Source organism: Trichoplusia ni, chromosome 1 (assembly GCF_003590095.1).
Source record: "Trichoplusia ni isolate ovarian cell line Hi5 chromosome 1, tn1, whole genome shotgun sequence".
Classification (NCBI taxonomy): domain Eukaryota; kingdom Metazoa; phylum Arthropoda; class Insecta; order Lepidoptera; family Noctuidae; genus Trichoplusia; species Trichoplusia ni.
The window spans coordinates 345,398-366,079 of record NC_039478.1 but is presented as its reverse complement, the minus strand read 5'-3'; the positions used below and the strand labels follow the sequence as shown (position 1 = coordinate 366,079).

At 34.2% G+C, this 20,682-nt stretch overlaps 1 protein-coding gene and 1 long non-coding RNA gene across 2 annotated transcripts in view; one reads left to right on the top strand and one right to left on the bottom strand.

Moving 5' to 3' along the window:
• Window positions 1-1,806: 1,806 nt before the first annotated feature.
• The window catches only part of LOC113499886 (glutamate receptor 1-like), a 63,221-nt gene continuing 44,345 nt past the window's right edge, over window positions 1,807-20,682 (top strand). The window contains exon 1 of the mRNA XM_026880513.1: window positions 1,807-2,685. Coding sequence (XP_026736314.1) covers window positions 2,583-2,685 — 103 coding nt within the window. The 5' untranslated portion in view covers window positions 1,807-2,582. The remainder of the gene's footprint in view (window positions 2,686-20,682) is intronic.
• LOC113499966 lies at window positions 2,620-10,517 on the bottom strand. Its single transcript, XR_003401159.1, has 3 exons — window positions 10,223-10,517; window positions 3,581-3,742; window positions 2,620-3,128 (listed from the first exon to the last, which is right to left on the bottom strand). It is a non-coding gene; the product is annotated as an uncharacterized LOC113499966 (long non-coding RNA).

Here is a 20,682-nt window from a genome sequence, read left to right as displayed (position 1 = left end):
ATTTTCTTCCTTTCTAAGGCGGTAAAACATAGTCTAGGCCCTCTATTCTCGTAAAAGCCATCAAAAGGTAAGTACTGAAAAGAATATAACAGAAATATGGCTGTCGAAAGGAAGACATTATCTGGAAATTCCTAAAGCCGATCCCCTTTAAGTCCACTTTAAGCCGCGATCGTTGTGGAATCAACTTCCGTGGCGCACAGTCCGGCGCATCGCCACTATACACATCACCTGTTGCTTAGCAACGGGCAAAATCAACCCTTTGCCACATCAGGAAACTACAAAATTGACTATTTACCAGGTTAATATTTGTAGTAAAGCCATGGCACCAAGTATGTCATGTGTATGCAAATTATGAATTTCGATTTTGAGGTATTCGACCGTGACTAATTGCAGTTATTAAATTTTGATGGTTTGCTTCTTCACATGTTATTTACTGTATTTCCATTTTTGTTCTAGAAGATAAGACCTTTCAGTATGCAGGTACAGTGTTTTTACTTTATTTATTGCCTTATTTAAACAGTTATCAAACTAAGAGTATTAAAATATCTAAGAGCCAGGAAAAACAGGCAACATCCCCTTTTAGTGAACTAAGAAATATACACAACTAACCAAAAACAACAATTTTTTATTCCAAGTCGTCTTAAATTAACAATTTACTTATTTGGTCTTACATCCTGAAACCGTACTCCGGTCTTTCAAACCCTAATATTCAATACGATCAGTGTACATCTATCTCCCTTTTACATGTCTATTTGAAAGGGACGACGATGGTTCCATTTAAACAAGGAAATGTTTTGAAAAGTCTGGGAATAGGACTAAACCCAACCTTGTTTCTCTTCGGCTTTTGCCCGAAGTAGCGATCAGAATCAAACTTGCTCAAATTTGCAATGGAAATATCTTTTTATTTCCCCTTTGAGCTTTCAAGGTTTAAAGGGACCGGGTCGTCAACTGCTTAAGGATATTAAACTTCCTAGTCGTTGCCTTAAAGTTATTTTAGGGAGATTTTTGCTATATATTTCTTCTTTCTTAAGTACATACGTTCATTGGGTTGTTTACCTTGGTCTGTTTGTTTGTTATATTGATTAAAAAGCATCTTAATGTTATTATGGAATGCCTTAGTTAATGAATTATAGAAATATTTGCACATTACAAGAAGAAGAGCACTAACTATCAAGAACAAAAAAAATGCGTTTATTTCTAGGCAGTTATTGATGATTCAATTATTTTTGTATAGAAACAATAGTAGAATTTGCGTCCATAACTAAAAGTATCCGGTCGCGACCATCATTTTGCTTGACGAAATCTCGACGAACAATAGCATTCACAAAATACCTTAATATATATTTAAAAAAACGAAAATATATCAATAATTTAAAATTGATATGTGAACTATTTACAAAAGTGGTAGTAATTTATTTTTAATGCGACAACAATCTACTTTAAAGATAAAATCTCGTTACTACGTGGCGAGTTTTTCCTTTTTAGATCGGTATGTACACACAAAAAGAAATAACTGTGATGTATGTACCGGTCCATCACACATATCGGTTCGTGGTATTGAAACACAATATTAAAATTTGTTATCCATATTTAATAAAAAAAAAACAAAACAATATATTTTGGAGCTGTTTAAATTAAGTGTAGTTATTTCACACTTACAACTATATAATTTTAAATCTTGAAATACTCTAACAATTTGGAACTAACATTTGGAATATTGTGAAATAACTACACATTAATTTAAACAGCTCCAAAATATATTGTTTTGTTTTTTTTTATTAAATATGGAATGATGACATAATAAAACATCAAAAGTTTATTACAATACAATTTACATTTTCTTATTCGTTTACACAATTACTATAACTTCGTTTAATATATTATTCGTGGTATGTTTAATTCCACAGAAACTTTTAAACAGTTACTGAATATCAACGATTTATTTCGTCATGTATTAAAAAAACGTATGGACGAAACGTGGAGGAATGGTATTGCTGAGAATTGTGGCTAATGCGAAGGGGAGAAGATCACGCTCCAAGGGAGAGGAGAGAGGGGGGTGCGACCCTTATCTCCGCGGAAAACGACGCGCGCACCATCTATTAGACAAATACACTCAAGTTTTAAGAACAAAAGAAAGTGCACAGTAACCGCACTTCCAATACTTTGGGTCATGCAAAGATCGCTGCTTTTGATGCATTTAGTTGCAGCAGGAATTTTTGATGACATCCCTTCTTTTTATTTTATTTTAGTAAAATATGATATCCCATAACCAAAATTGATATTATCACACCAAGAAATAAGTGAAACAATAATATTTTGAAATAAGATACTCAGTTATCGGGCTACGCGTTAAGCGAGTAAGTGAGAGCGCGCTCGGCGGCGTGGGAGGGGCCCCCGCGTCCCATGCCACACTCGTTCGCCATCAGTCGCCCCTAAGTCTCAGGTTTGCACACAGCATCCCGACACTTTATCGCCTTATATTCGCTACAAAAAAACATGTAAACCCGTTTAAATTACTTCAAGTTTAATATGTAATTTTGCTCGTATCGTATCAGTCAATCGTTGGCGTACAGTACACAAAAATGGTGTTTAATACTTACTACGCTACGCGGTTTACCGGCTTGTTATTGTTAAACGCAGTGATGTTGTCAGCACAGTCTTTTGCAGTGGAGAAAATCGCCGTTGGTAAGTTATTGTGAAGCACGTGCATAGAGTACTCAAGTTTCAAAATATTTGTTTAACGTTACCTTAATGTTTCACGCTCACAAACAATTATTGAATGAATCTATTATTTTTTTGTTCGTAGCTATTGTAGTTTGATTCAATATTGTAGCGGTACGACCTTTGTATTATTCTACAATTTGTTTAATGTTATTTTAAGTATTATAAAATGTGTTTTGCTTTCATCTCACTTCAGCGCATAGTGGTTTCAGTACGCAAATCGATTTTCTCTTTCCCACGCTCGGCCGTTGTCTCTTTCGCACATAGCAGCTGCGGTGTTTGGCAGGGGTGATCAGTTTTCAGGCGCGTTTTTAAAATAACTTCGTTTTGTTTCGGTGTAGTGACGTGTCAAAGCCTTTGCTCCTCGTAACTCAATAAGGGAAGAGGCCTTCGTGCTTTGTTGGAACCTTTTACACACAATTCAGTTATTACAATAGACAATAAATGGGTAACGGGAATATAGCTATATGGCTTGTACAAAGTTTTTATTTCATTTTCTTCAATACTTCAAACATTGTCGCACACGTATTCATGGGTACAATAAACAATATTGCAAACAAAAGCAAATTGAAAGATAACAAAATTTCATAACGTAAAGCAAAGACAAAAACAAATAGATAAAATATCAAAGCGCATCAACATTCAATTGTACTTTAACGGCATCTGCAGTCCGAATCACACGACAAAGAACAACGAAAACAGAACAAAAATACGCGAACAAAATGGCGTAGCCAAGTAACTTGTACCGAAAAATCCAACGGCGCTTTGAGACGAACTTAATATAATAACGTAGAACAACCTTTTCGAGAAGTCCACTTTAAACTGACGCAATATTTGGAGAGAAACTTGGCGTAATTACCTGACTGGGATAGTTCGTTTCATGGTCCCGTAGCCGGGCTGCACCTGCGTTGCAGTCATTGCTTCGGACGCAGATAAAGAGGATTGCAAGTATTGCAACAGAGTATTTTGTACAGCGCCGCGTGCAGGAAAACCAGAGTCGTTTCGATGTTGTTTCGAATTGCTATAAAGTATAAATTTATCGCTTGTACGGAAACGAATACCGTGTTACGAACATTATGCTGTATTCCCTCGCGAGAGGTGCAATTTAACTTCTATATTTTCAATGGTCTGTGCTGATTGTCAAATAACTAAAAGGAGTAAAAGGTTTTATTGATTTTTAGTAGATAGTAGTAAACAAAAGTAATTACATGAAACATCATGTATCGGAACCAATCAACGATTTCATTTAATTCTTGTGGAATATTATAAAAAAATACGTATTTCCTAGTGACGATAAAGGTAAGGCAAGTTACAAATGGTAATATCGAGATAATGACTGATTTCCTAATTTCACGCGAGTGGAGCCGCGGGTAGGAACAATTTTAATTAAAATCCGTTTGCTAAGCGTAATTATGGCAATACTTGCTCCATCGCTCTTAATATTTCAAAGGCGCATACAAAAATTAATATGATTAACCATGGTTGTAATTTAGACAATAAATTCGAATTAATTAACGTAGAAATTAAAAGCATAAAGATTTTAAGAAGACTGAAAGAAAATATAAAATAAAAAAATGTAGACAAAATTAAACAATTAGGACCTGCTTTGTCAGACTTTGCGGATAAAATTGTGCACAAAGTAAAAAAGACAGTGACTTGATTCAGTAATTGACGGTAGTCTTACACCGGTGTGAGGATTATTTCTAAGCTTGGGCCAAGGTGGGAGCCAGGACGGGATGGCTTTGAGACACCTTGTTTTCCTCCCCTGGTCCACCCAACGCCCTTACAAAAGGATTGTTAAGCTTACGAACACTCACACCTCGCTCACATACAAAGTGAATTTATATTGAATATCCATATTTTTAAATCGAATTATGGACGTGCGTAGGTATGTAACTTTTTGTACTATGGTAATTAAATAATCTTAAAATTCTTAGAATTAAGAGTATTTTGGGTTTTTCTTCGGTATCTTTTAAAATGGATCGGACAGGCTGAAAATTGAAGTCTGAAAAAATTCATTACCCTGGAGAGAGAAAAAAAACTATAGAAAACGCTCGAATCCTGTGCCACTGCAGCAACAAAACGGCATACTTTGGATCTCGTCACAAAATACAATACCTTTTAGTACATTCATGTGAATATAATCATTCTAAGATGAACAAAGTCTAGGAATAAACAGTTCATGAGCTACTTCTGCAAAGTGATAACGTGAAGACTTATGCGACCGCGATTGCGGTGGCACTGCGGTCGCGAACGTATTGATAAGTTCTCAATTCCATGTATGTGTGGGACTAGTTTGAATTAGTCACTTGCCCCGCTTTCACGCGAACTTTAGCGTAGAGACTGCAGTTAGTACTTATACATTGTATATGTTTAGAGAAATTTGGTAACTGCCTCCTGGAGTATTTTCTACAATGATGAGGATTTGTATGGTGCTGCATTATTGTTCAGATATACGATTTCAGTATCGTTCGCATAAAGTTTTAAGTCTTTATCGTATGAAAGTTTTTCGATAATTAAAAGATAAAACAATCTTATCTTAGCTCGGAGCTTCAACGTAATACCACGTGATTTAAATATAGACCTGTTTTGCACGAGTGCAGGCACAGCAAGGCGTCTACTAGCCAAATATTTTTTCGATGCTTGAATTATTTAAATATTCTTCTGAGTCTTATGTGTTTTATTTTACTGTAGTTAATATGTGGGGGCTTGTTATTAGCATCTAGCTTAAATTATATTTAGTAGTGGTTCGAATGTTAGACATTGAAATGAAACGACTTTTACGGATTTTATCGCGGTTTAATTTTTGGTTTTAGTTCCCGACGTTTTGACACCTTTGAAGGTATCATGGTCACGGGCAGACTAAACTAAAACCAAAAATTAAACCGCGATAAAATCCGTAAAAGTCATTTCATTATATTTAGTATCTAAATTATGTTACTAGCCTTCCTTGAATAATAAATAAATCATTTAATTATTTTAAAAAAATCTGAATATCCTAATTTTGTTCCTATAATTAAAAATATAAATGTACTAATTGCCTATCTGATCAAGCATTTCATTGTTTTTGCAAGCATTCTCTCATAATTGCATATTTGCTAGTACAAACAAGAGGATCAGTATTCCAAAATGATTTGATTGCTGTTTCCTTTATGCATAACATATGAAGTATAATGTGTATTTGCAAACATCAAAATCTGTTTGCAGGTACGAATATGGTTCGATTGAGGTTGCCCAATCATGATTGATCGCTTCTTGCTTCATTAATGCGTCGCTAGTTATTCAACCCATCGCTTCAATACCTGCAGATTGAATATTTTGCTAATTTAATCCTACTAATATTATAAACCCGAAAGTGAGTATGTATGAATGTTTGCTCCGCTTCCGCTTTGAAGCTTAAACTACTGATCGAATTTAGACGAAACTTGATACACAGATAGTTCTTTACCAGGATTAATAGATAGAATACTTTTATGTTCCCGTGAAATCATTTTTTTTATTGTAGCGGAGGGGCCCGCGAACAACTGCTAGTTTTAATATAAACCGAGTTCCAATGTTTCTCCTGAGTATTCTGAACCTCAAAAAATGATTTTCAAGAGTTTTGATATTTTGTTCATAAATACATTAAGTGAGAGATATTTCAATTCTAATAACAAAATGCCAAAGATTCAAAAAGCTGAAAAGTAAATACAAAAAAGCAATTCAATAAAATCCGTTATTTTGATTCTTTCATTATTTATATCTTGGCTGCGTTTTCACGGGATTTAAAAGTGTACGTTTTCAGATAATCCTCTGTCCGGTCTCTGAATATAAAATTTTAGTAGGCTCGGTCCTACCTCGTCGGTGAGAGTTTTATTGTTCAAAAAAGAAGTTAAAACGTTTTAAATAAAAATACAAATCGGAATATTGAGAGAATGCTTGACTTTGTTAAAAAACAACAATACGGGACAGAATATCACTAGAAAACGAATCCTAGAACAAATTCAAAACCAATTCGAAAATCAAAAACTAAGAATAAAATCATGTCACGCTAACATATACGTAATAGAAATTATATGAGTGTGTGATTGATTGTTATATTGGCTCCTATCATCCAGACTGCTTTCTGTATTACGTCACAATGTCAAAGATCACCATTTCAAGCCTAATTTAAGTAGCAATAGTACAACTATACAATACAATAGCAAAAAGTATAATTTACCTGTTTTTGTCATGTTACGAAGCGTTTGTTTTTTTTTTAATTACGTACCAAAAAGACATTGAAAGGAAAATTAAAACAGATACTAAAGTAACTTGAAAACATCTTTAGGTATTTCAACATACTGCAAATGTAATTTAATATCCCCGATGTTTTAGTCGAACTTCCGTTTAATTAATGGTTGTACAGCCAGAAATATTTCGGCTGGTATTTGCTGATGTTATATCTGCGATATATACTCTATATACTTCGGTCGAAATTTTCAGTAAAATAACCTCCGTAAAACTTTAAGAACAGTTATCATTTATCAAAATTTAAGAAGAAAGTAGTTGTCATTTGACACTTAAACTGAAATTGTCAAATCTCTATAAAAACTTAATTGGTACTATAACATTTATTGAATAAAAAGTCGTCTGCGTTTAAAAAGATATAAATAAACCGCTAGCTTTAAAAGATTTAATTATAAAACACCCATCTTTTCCCCTTTAGAAAGCCTACCTTGAAGAATATAGGTCATTTCATTATGCTCACGTGCGCTAGGCTGGTTAACTGTCACTATTCACGTGTCACAAGCCTTAAGGCTGTGGCCAAATATAACTCTCATTTAGGTACTTTACAAATATAAATTAAATTTTCAAAGACTAATTGACATTGAAATGGAATAGTGCATCGTATTCTATTAGCAAATGGAGGATTCTAGGAAGTTTTGAATAAAAAATATTTACTACTATTTTGTTTACATGAAGCTAGACTGATTTTGAAAAAAGATTCAACGGGAACTGATGACCGCTCCCGACGTTCCCGAAAATTATCGAGTTTTGGTTAAAAATATGGTGAAATAAATCTTAGTTACATTTCTGAAAGTTTTATTAAATAGAATAGAAATCTTTCCTGCAATTTAAAGTGCACTATTGTGGTATTTCCAGCAAAGTTCCTCAAGAGCGACGCTTAATCATCACCAAGTAATCCGCTTTCAGGGCTTTTCCGGGGAAAAAATCTTAGATTCTAAATTTACACTTTTTTGAGAGTTGTTTTTACATTTTTGCTAGCATTTTTATGTATTGGCTCAAGTGAGTTACATATTCCACATAGTTTCTTTTTATATTTAAGAAGTATAAAAAGAAACTGCTTTTATGCCTTGTTCCACCAAATTTTTGGTGGAAATTTACAAAGAAAAGTAAAGCACATCACATTTTAAATTCGGAGCTCATTCTTTTTGATGCATATAGTTTTAGTCTACATAGTTGTTATATTTTTGGAAACTATTATCTGAGACATAGGGAAGGACAGACAAACAAACTGACTAACGTTCCGTTTTTTTGCTATTTAGGAAACCCTAAAAATTTACGTATATTTGTAAATAACGAACAGTTTTCATCACTTAGCTAACGTATAAAACTATTAAAACATACCGATATAGGATGTCAAGCTTCGTGAAGCATACGTGGAAAATTTGACAGTTTATTTTCCATAGCAGTCAAACACGGCCTGACCGACATTTTCATCGGGACATTTCATCGCATTGAAATTCGACAATTTTACTGAAATACTTACTTTAATTCATTTGTATGTTTCACGCACTTTATTTTGCTTTAATGAAGGGTTATTAAAATGCTATTCTGGTTAAAATTTTCATTTCAACAATAGTGACTGTTATCACAGAATATTACATATATTACATATCACAGATATAATATACGCTAGTTTTTTAAAACTCGACTTAATATATATAGTATAGTTTAATAAGCGCTTTGATTAGAAAAACCTACACTTACAATTTATTATAAAGTTTAGAGATTTAACCCGCAGCATTAACAATACCGCGGTAATCTTGTAACACCTCCTAAGACAGGTAAGGTTATTCTGACCTTTATTACGCATTTTACGAGCTTTTTACCTTTAGACAGACGCAACACTAATATTAGCACAGAGAATTACAAGTTAGATTCTATTTTAAGCAGCGTATATTAGGTTAGTAAAAGAAATACTTTAATGCAATTAATTCGCCTCGTAAAGAGAGGTGCGGGTTGAGAATATTTGTTTTTTAATAAAGAATTTCATTATAAATTTGAAATATTGATACTCCACAGTATTTTACACGAATATATGGACTACGCAAACGTAATAATTACTCGGGAAAATGATTTTTAAATTCAGTCAAATACCGTATGAATTCAATTCATTCAGGTTTATCCAGAACAAAGAATTAACTATAAGAATACCTGAAATTTGTAAAGGAAGATGCAAAAGCAAGGAGCTTAAAATTACTTTCGCTAAGGCAATATTCTCAAGCCAAGGTTTCCGCGCGGAAGTCTTTGTTGCCATTGTGAAATAGTCGGAACGAAAAGACCTGTGAAGTAACGCGCTAACAGATGTGATAAAATATGTAAACTCTTTGCTTTTGTGATACTCATAATATTATTCACAAAGATTTTGTGCTTCAACTTTAAACAACTGATTCGTATTAAAGAAACAGTTTTTGTTTTTCTTTTTTGGCTTTGTTGTAGTCTGTCGTCGGCCAGTATTGTAAAGGGATAACGTAAATAGGATAATGAACAATTAATTCGAGTTTAGAAGACGGAGTTTTTAACTTGGATGTTTATAATTTAATCGTCAAAAAAGAGTTTAGTGTACGTTGTTTTTTGTTAATTTGCATATTTTTTTGAGGGCATTATTGGTATAATCAAGTACGGTGTCACTTTTATAAATAAATAATAATGAGAGTTAGATGAAACCAAAATATTCTGGTCAACAGAATAACTGATATACTTTCCATGAAAAAAATAATCAAACTCACCCAAATTACTAAAATAAGTATTACCCTTAAAAACACAGCACCGAATTATTTTACATAGAAGCCATCGAAAGTCTTCAAGCTATTCTCATAACCCTGTTCTCAAGAATATATCGTGTTCTGGCATGACTTAAAATATGGATATCGAGGCAGAATACCTACTACAATAATATAAGGTTACAAGGAGATAGTAACCTGATATTATTGAAGGTACCGCTAAGAAATATTGTACGAATCCCCTTGAAGCAAAACTAAGGCACACTGACAGATCAGCGCGATGAAAGCTTCTGTCCTCTGTCCATCCATAAAATATCAGTACATAGTGATCTAAAGTTATTCCCGATTTTGAAGACGACTTTGAGGAATTATTTACCTGAATTAAATGCTATTTTATTTATTTCCTGTTCCTTTTTGTGCGGTAAATTAGCGGAAAGTACTTAACCCTCACACAGTGATAATTACAAATGATTACCTGGTTATAGTTAAAAATCACAAAATTTATCGCTCACCGTGAAACCAGCGCCGAACAAGGTTAAGTCACATACACTTTTGTCACAACCTATATTACTAAAACCTATTTAAATTCGTAAAAATTAAATCGTCACGTATTTATGTATCCAAACATGAAACTCTGTATCAAATTCAAAAGAGATACACAATCGCATGGGTTTAAATATAATACCTATACGGCACATTTCAAAATATTAATTGGGAACGTAGTTTTATCCTTTTAATAATAGGTTTTACATTTCAAAAGCTATATCAGTTTCATAGGAACAAATAACAATTGCATGAATGATATGAAAGTCCAAAAAAATATTATGAAGTGTCATCGCGAAATGTGTCACTCGAATAGTTATTTTAAATTTCCAAAAAAGAGTTTGCATCGTAATGTACGACCTATATGAAGCCATTTTTTATTCGACAATATTTATAATAGAACCGATTTTATATCTTTTTTATTGAAAAAAAAAATGCGTACAATTTGCTCACGTATTAAATTTTTTATTGCTGTAATTTGATACTAGCCACATCTCGATAAGCTTTTAAAGATAGCCAGCATGCTATTTATTTAAATTATTTTCTCTTCAGTTTATTTTCTTTGTTGTCACTGGAATTCAGCTTTACCAGTGTTAATAGATTTTTTTAAATGAATTTTCAAAATAATCAATTTTGCAGACATTAAAATTGTTTTAACCCTTTAACGAAAGTAGTTACCACCTTTCACAACCGTTAATAATATCTTTACCTCAAATATAAATTGACTTAAAACTCTAAAATACGCAGAAATATGAAAGTTATTCTTTCAGACCTTTTTTAATAAGTTCCAGTCTGCTTTAGTGACCTTCTGAGATACAAAAAGCGATAGGTAATTCAATAGATAACTCCAACCATTAACCTTGAAAGAAGTACAGTAAAAGCCTTACAAAGTGTTAACTAAAATGATTTCGCTTTTGACCTCAAATATTATGATATAAATTTAGATTTCTTTACGTATTTCTACCATTTGGTTACCAAGGAGGCATTCGACGATATCTCAACCTAAACTACGACATATGAAACTATGAAATTATAAAAAAAATTACAAGCTATGAAAATTTTAAATATGAACTACCATTTTTTTCACTTATTATACTTTTTACGCGACTTTAAACTTCTCTAGACGTAAAATATGGATTTTACTCAAAGCAATGTAGGTTCTTTCCTGCATCTACGTAACAGGCATTGTAAGGCCCTGAGTTGCACTTGAAGCATTATAAATTAAAATGCAAATGGATTGCGACCGAATCTGAACTGTACAGGAGCAGGTATATACTTGTCCTACAAATTCAGAGCTTCGAGTAGAATACCCCATTTATACCTGTACTTGTAATATATTGTGAAAATTGCGGTTGAATTTACCTCGAGTTTTTAGAGTAAACAATAAATAATTTAAAAGCCTAATCGCATTTAAGTTTAGCTTATTTATGATTTAAAATGTGAGATTCTGTAGCTTTGCTTTTATAGTCATAAAAAAACGAATTTAAGGTCGACCTAAGTCTAACGCATTCGATAAAGATAAAGATCTTATTAAATTTTTTAGCTCTGTTAAGTTACAAATAACAGAAATATATATTCAATATGTAATTGCCACTAAAAAGACAACATATATACCTAAGCATTAAAGAATACAAAAGTCATACGTTACATTATGAAAATAATTTTCACTCCATCCAATTATGATGTTTCGACAAGATTTTCAACTTTCAACTTGAAACTAATTTTTATTTGACATTAAATGTAATAACGAAGAATTCTCATGTAAACCGTTGGCTGTATTCCAGCTTTCGTTGCGGTCCTAGTCTATAGAAATATAAAATTATCCCACCCTAATAAAGCTGCATTACTAAACAACGGTGTTTATGATTTCATTTTGTTTATTAGAAAAAGTAAGCCCCCGAGGAAGTTAGTGGACGCTAAAGTTTATAAAACGCGTTTGTGGAAATAAACTGTCTTGTCTTGGCTACTTTTGGTATAATATTATTTTGAACATCATAAGTATTTAATTGTACAATACAGCCAAATAAGGCTTAGTTATTAAAGACTATTTTTAGTAAGCAAGGATGCCTCAAAAGTTTGAAATATATTTAGGTACAGAAAATTTATGGTTGAATTTGACTTAATAAAATCACGCGTGGTAGGTACAACTGTAGCTACGGCACAGCATGTATTCAACTAACCGAACAGAGTGCTCCAAATTAAAGCGTACAAATTAGTTCGCACAATTTCGAAAGCTCTTATTACCAAGCGAGCGGTGAGGGTGGAAATCTTACATATTTTTCATATTAATTTTACGGCGGTGCTGTTACAAATTTATGCCTCAAGAATCCGTTCAAAGTCTGTTAGTAATGCGTGTCCAAATGAAACTTTTTCGTGTAAATCAAGACTGGGATCCTGATAATATTCGATAACCATCCAGTTGTTTCCCGGGCTATTGAACCTATTGTGTGCCTGCGCCTGTCTGGCTGGAGGTGAGCTCGAGTGGATAACACAGTGTTACGTCGACTACACGACGTGTATTTTCAGTACGATTAGGCAAATAACGTCAGTTGGGAAAAATTTCGTTGCAGGCTTCTTATAGTTTCGGTGGGTGGTTAGACAACCTGACCATTCAATTGATTTGTGGTGAGCTCTTGTGGTTGTTGGTTCATTGGCTTTATTGGCTATCGAAATGGCCTTTTACGTCTTTGTGATACAATTACTTCCCATTTTTATAATCTCAGATAATTATAATTAATTCGAAACCAAACTTTCGGACCTTACAATGTTCATTTATTTTATAGACTGACAGTGGCTGAGATTGAGTTCAATCAGCAGAATTATATACAGGTGCTCGCAAGATGCATAACCATTTAATCTGAAATATGTATTTATGTCTACTGTTTTAAATACGTAGTTAAATGAGCATAGACTGGATGGATACATTTAGGGAATTAGTGTTAGCTCGATCGGTGGCTATTAGGCTCGTATTCATTGAACGGGTAATGTCATACGGCTATCGTCGCCAATGGGAATAGATTCAACTGCGGCTCACTTTAGTACTGTAGTTTTACACTTAGTACTTAGTCTAATTTATCTCATAAATTACAGTTCAGAGAATAGCACGATCTTATAAAGGGATCTTCTAAATAATATCACTCGGGAACCAGATTTAAAAAAGCATATTTAATCGAAAAGTATTTATCGAGTTATAGCAAGTTGAGGCAAGATTTTCACGTAATATATTAAGTGCAATGTAATATTAGATGTTAGAGAAGCGACGTCAAAGTGGATCTATCGAAACTTCACGCTTCGCCGCACGGCTGTGGCGGGCATTCAAAACACAGATAAAACGGTTATACTTCCAATCATGCTGCATGAACACCACAGAACGAATGCACGTCAAACAATACGTTACTTTCGCGAACCTTGTTGACCTGTTTTGTATTCCGTCAATCAATTCGAAATAATTAATACTATATTGTCGTGACTAATAAAGAGCTAGTATCTTTGACGCAAGGATTCCAATAGTCCTCTCGTGATGTACGAAAATAAGATATTCAAAACCGATAATGAAAAAAAAATTGAGAATGATAACAAAACATTACTTATGTGGGGTGCAATTAAGAATATTTTACTTTCTTCTTGTACTTGAGCAGCAATACCAAGAAACAAATTCTTGTTAATAAACAATAACCAGACTATCTGATCATAACCGCGAGACGGAGACTATTGATTTCGATACTAAACCTTTTTGTTTCGCTTTCCCCAAAATAATTACGAAGTTTTCGTCGACATAATATCAAAACTTACCCTTGCTGTTCCACTTGAGGTGGTAATAAAAAACAGCGGGTGGCCCTACAGCGTTGCTACGATGATCTTAAATCAAGTATGAAAGCTATCATTCTTACTGTGACGTAAGTAACCTAAACTGTCCAAGCGTTTTTGTTAATAAAGTTCTCGTGTAATGAGAAATAACATTCCTTTTTTGGAATTTAAGTAGTTTAATTTGTATGTCAGGAATAAAATTGCTTAATAAGACTCAGAATTACTTCCAACCAATCAACCAAAAAATAGATTTGTCTAAAATCGTATCGTCATCAATAAAAGTAAAAATGTCAAAAACAAGTTATTTAAGGGTAAGAATAAATTTCACAAGTTAAAATTACTATTGCCTACTACTTACTACAATATAATTCGATCAATTTTACTGTAACATTTACTTTATCTCATAAAGTCCATTCAATTGCGTACTTATAATTTCAGAAAATTTTAATGAATATGACTGACGCAGTCGTTGTTCGACTTAACGTAACTGAATGAAGCTGCTAGCATTGTAAAGAGAAAAGCATAGTAATTTAAAAAGAATTAAAAAATATTCATTATTTATTTTTGTTGTAAGAATGCTACGGAATACAATGTTGACTCATAAAACCTTATATAATTTTTTCATATAATTATCAACGACCTCCGTGGTCGAGTGGCGTACGCACCGGTTTCAAGGTGTCGCTAATTCTGAGGTCCCGGGTTCGATCACCGGTCGGGTCAATGTAAAAAATCACATTTCTACATTGTCTCGGGTCTGGGTGTTTGTCGTACCTTCGTTGTATCCGAATTCCATAACACAAGTGCTTTGGCAACTTACTTTGGATTCAGAACAATGTATGTGATGTTTATGTACAATGTAGGTAGATCGCCTATGAGGTGGACGGACCAGATAAGAGCAGCTGTGGACAGTTCCCTGCACGTCTGCACCAGAAAGGCGGCCATCAGACAGGAATGGCGGCGTATAGTTAGGCGAGCCACTAACAGCTGAAATGACGACCACGACCACTCTGCCAAGAGTGCAACGACTAAGAAGAAGAAGAATGTGATGTTGTTCACATTTATTAACGACTTTCAAATTTGGGGAATTGCGGCTTTACTATATAATCCATGAATCATATTAGAGAGCCAGGCTATCAAAACCACGACGCACAAAAACATACTTTGTTTTATACTACAGAGTTCATTTTTTTTCGCGTTTTTTGGTCACTATGATTTAACATGCATAGCAAGCGAAGCCCAGTCGTGTGCGCTTTCAGTGACTACATAATGTACTCTCGCGTCTAGATCAGATAGGAACGACGGCGAACTCTTTTATAAGGTCCAGACGTTTTATCTAAACATGCTTAGACGTAAACATTTCGGCTATTATTGTAGAGTCAGTACTGACTGTATAAATTGTTGAAGATTGGTAAATTATACTCAAGAGATATATTTGCACAAAACCAGCCCATTTAACGGTATCATTTTTGATAATTGTTCCAGTAAGTTGGTTGAAACTAAAGTTATACAAAAAACCTACTTAACTCATAAACTGTCTAAGCATGAATTTTCAACGCAATAAAACAGCCAAATGATTTTTAAATGCTTACTTGTATCAACAAACTTTTTGTGCTCACTTTTCTAAATACGAATTGTCCTTTTTCTCTCTTAGTAATAATTAAAAAAACGTTAATGTTCAAACTCCTTGAACAAGTGTTTCCCTTCTTAATATTCCAAGTTGTTTTGGTTTTCGTATTTTAATGGGAACGAGCATAGTTGGGCAGAGCGACCAGTTTATGCAGGGACACGACATAAAACTCGGATGCTCGACATAATTGAGCCCCTAATTAATTCGAAATCAGTTATCGGACTTCTTATTAACATATTTTATGATACGACGAGAAAGTATACTGTGGCAGAAATTAAACATTTTATGATATTACGTTGGATACACATAGCTTGTTTTGAGTGAAGACTCAAAGGTACATTTTACCATAGAATTTGTTAACCTGCCAAAACAAAAAGACAAGCAAAAGTTAAATTAACATCGTTGATCGGAACAAAAATAAATCTATCAGAGATAAAGGTAAAATAGCTCAAACTTCCAAGTATGAGTAAATTTAATTTATAGAAGCAGTTTACCTATCAAAGATGGCTGATCCCAAAATCCATTTACAAGCGAACTGGGTTTTATTCATGGCTTTACAACGAATATATATTTTGCTCCTAGACCGCAAGTATTTCATCTACGTAATTTAATACATACAGTTATCGACAGGTTTGTAAAAGTTAACGGACGTCCACATGTGCTACGATGCTCTACGGCGTAGGCCTACATGCTATTGTAGCTTCAATTATTCACTACGATTGCTACGAGTGATCGCATGAGAGTAGTTCCAAATTGATTCCTGGGTGAATAGTAAACACATTTGATTGCTGTTCAACCAGAACATGCTTCATTAAACTAGAGTTAACTAATGGACGGTACTCATTGTGAAGTCTGCATTCTTTATTTACTCAGTCCATGGAATTAAATTCTCTTAATAAAAAGTAAAGAACTCAACAATTTATTGCATATGTAATCTTCGTCATTTTAAGAAATATCTTTAAGCTATAACAATGAATTCGAAATGAAAATCGAGGTCAGCCGTTTTTAGCCTATTTTTTGTTTCCAGTTATTAGAACTTCTTAGACGTAAAAGTGAGGTCAGTTTTTTTTTCCCGTATTGAAGTTACCGCTTTGATTTACAGACAGTAACTAAAACATACTATATTTTTTTACAACAACGAACTATAGTTTTACCAGTATTAGAAAGGGAGAAAAATGACAGCTAACCGCCCGTTGTACTGGAAACATACTTTGTGAACGCAATCAACATGAAAGCCTTCAACTTCGTCGTGATTTACGAGTCCGTCGTACTTTTCCATATATTAAACGTTGGCTATCGAAACCGGCACAATTGCGTATTGTGATTTATCTTATAAATTTTATAATTAACCTTTCCAGCTGCTTCGATAATGGAAATAAATTACCAACTGATCCGCATGTGTTTGACAGAAAAATCAATTTAGCATTTCATTATTTTACTGTTTTTTATCGTACTTTTTCGTGGCATATCTACGTGAATAACGATTTAAGGGTAATTATGCAAAGAAATAAATTTTAATAAACATGAAACGATTTTCAATTATAAACATAAGTAAAGCACGCTGGTTCGTGGATCCCATATCCATTACAGTGTCATTAAACATTTTTAATTTGTCGCTGCGATGGATTTCTAATAGGATTTCCCGGCACTGGATTCGATCAAAAACGATGTTTATTTTCCTAAGTAATAAGTATGGAATAAGAAAATATTTAAACTTAAAAAAGATTCAGTTTCAACAATTTTTGTGCGAGTTTGTTAGAGTTTTATTTTCCATAAAATGACACTTGTGTTTTAAATATTTCTATAGAATAGGACTGAGTGAGATTAATAACAGCTGTCTTATTTAGTCCAGTACTAAAAGAACTTTGTTTTGCCAAGCGTCAGTAATATAATTATTGTAACTTTGCTAATTTATTTTCAGAAAACAACGAAATTTCGTTTTGTTTCAAGGGCGTTTTTAGCTCCCCGAATGTGGTACAGACAAAAAACTTGTTTTTTTTTATCATTTCCTGTCCCGAATTTAGTTTACAAAACTAAATAGAATATGAGCTGTTGTCTCAAACGTAGTATTTTATAAAATTGGCAATAATTATTCTTACAAGACATTTCACATGCAGCTTGAAAATATAGACGGACAAAGTCGCAATGGATGCCAATCGTTTGAAAAGCCCAGTAAAGAAAAGCTGAAGCTTTGTAGGAAATGACCTTAATTAGACTCAAGGCAGAAAACTGAAAAGTCAAGACTAGCAAAGATCAACAAGATAGATATGAAGATTGGGAATTTTACACCGACATTGGAGTTGAGTGCCCACAAACAATAGAAAATCGGCACAATGCAAACTACTTATCTGAAATGCGTCCATAAATAAATTATGATAATTAAAAGCACTAAATGACCAGAAAATCTATACTTATAATAAATCTGTAGAGAGGTCAATTCTGTACATAAAATATATTTAAAAAATAACTATCAAGGGGTGGTTAGGGATCGCTACTGATGCCAAAAATGCAATCAGTAAAATTTTTGTCTGTCTGTCTGTCTGTCTGTCTGTATATTCGTTATAGAAACAAAAACTACTCGACGGATTTTAACGAAATTTGGCACAATTATTCTTCATACTCTTGGGCAGGTTATAGTATACTTTTCATTACGCTACGACCAATAGGAGCAGAGCAGTGAAGGGAAATATTGGGAAAACGGGGTAAGTTACTCCATTTTTTAAGCTTCCGTCACGTGTGCAGGCTTATAGGTTAAAGCTACATAGAAATCATGTATGACGGAAATATTCTCCCTAAAATTATATAAAAAATATTCCTCGACAGCATATGTCTAACTTTTATGGTTGACTCACAATAACACGTGAAACTCCCGATAGCTTAGCAATTCGGAGATTTCTGATTGTATTTGTCTACTCTAACGCGGACTGAATAACCGAATTACGGTATGTTTAATACGTATACGTCATACCGTAAAAAAATAGTTACGCTATATTTGATACCTAATTTTTTTCGTCCTTAATTTTGGAACCAATATAAAAGTATATTTCGCTAGTACTAGCGTTACTAAATAAAGTAGAAAGAGACGAAAGACGAAAAAACAGGATTGTTGCCGGCCGCACGTCGTGCCTTGCCTGACACCCTTTTCGTGCCTCGCACCCTCGCCCACGTCCGCAACTGTCAACGCTATATTTTCGTACCGATATCATAAAGGTTAAATAGGGTATACCTATTTTATTTTTTGGTACACTTATTTTATCGGTGGTAACCTTATACCGTAACTTTCAGTCCTGTCTAAGTTTACAACACTATCACTCATCCCCAATTAAAAAAGTAACATTATTACCTATTCAATAAAAAAAGAATCATGTAAATCGGTGTAGAAACACCAAGTTATACATGAAATAATAAGAAATCGCGCGTGAATACAGAGTCATGCTATAAGGATTATTTTTGTGTATCGGTTGCCGCGCTCGACGCGCGTCGTGGCGGGAGGTATAAAAAGGCGGGGGGTCCGCGCTCGAGCGTCATACAATATTTGGCTGTTGATGCGAATAGACGTTCAGACTGTTCGACCTTATTGACAATCAATAATTGTTATTTGCAAACCGTGCTTATCAGCACGACTTTTAGTCTTTGAATAGTTTATTTTTAGAATTGTTTTGTTGTTAGTTTATATAATAGGTATTAGATTAATAGTATTAGTAGTAGGTACACCTATTAGTTATTTTGGTAGTGTTTAATTGTATTAATAGTTTATTTTCGTAATTGGTAGTGTTTAATTAAATTAATAGTTTATTTTCGTAATTGGTAGTGTTTAATTATATCTCTATGAGAGTTAGTGCCTCAACCTCTCGAGCCAATGAAAGCTCTCCAGAGAGAGAGATGCGATTAGCAGCTGACAGAGCGAGACGAGCTACATCACGGGCGTCTCAAAGCTCTTCTCAACGAGAGCTGAGGCTTACCATTGACCGAGAACAACATGTGTTATCCCGAGATGCTGAAACTGCGTCACAACGAGAATTGCGTCTCACTGCTGACCGCGAACGGCATACATTGTCTCGCGAGTCAGAAACCTACACTGAGAGGGAATTGCGTCTCACAGCTGACCGCGAACGTCATATATTGTCTCGCGAGTCAGAAACCTTCACTGACAGAGAATTGCGTCTCACAGCTGACCGCGAAACGTCATATATTGTCTCGCGAGTCAGAAACCTACACTGAGAGGGAATTGCGTCTCACAGCTGACCGCGAACGTCATATATTGTCTCGCGAGTCAGAAACCTACACTGAGAGGGAATTGCGTCTCACAGCTGACCGCGAACGTCATATATTGTCTCGCGAGTCAGAAACCTACACTGAGAGGGAATTGCGTCTCACAGCTGACCGCGAACGTCATATATTGTCTCGCGAGTAAGAAACCTACACTGAGAGGGAATTGCGTCTCACAGCTGACCGCGAACGTCATATTTTATCTCGAGAATCTGAAACTTTAACTCAATATGAAGACCGTTTGACAAATGATAGGGTGCACCATAATGTTATTCGATCTCTCGAAGACGCACATGAGCATGAACAACGACTAGAGTCGGTACGCGAATATTATAATTCTTTGAGACAAGAACGATCAGTAAGTTTGTCTAATGAAAGATTAAGAATCGAAAATATTCGGTCTCTTGAAACGGACGAACAGCGAGAGGCCCGTCTTACTGCAGACAGATTTCGACATAGCCTTAATAACTTAGATGTACACATAGAAGATCAATCTAGAAATTCGGTGGCTTGGTCCGACAAATATAAAAGTGGGTTTGCTTATAACCTCACAATTGATTATGGATCATCTTCTGTAATAGGCGATATGAACGTGGTATGTCGTTTTTGTAATGCTTCAAAGTGGAGTAAGGAGTCAGCTGGTTTCTATTGTTCTACAGGTAAAATAAATTTGCCTTCATTCGAAGACCCACCGGAACCTTTGAAATCACTACTTTTAGGGGAACA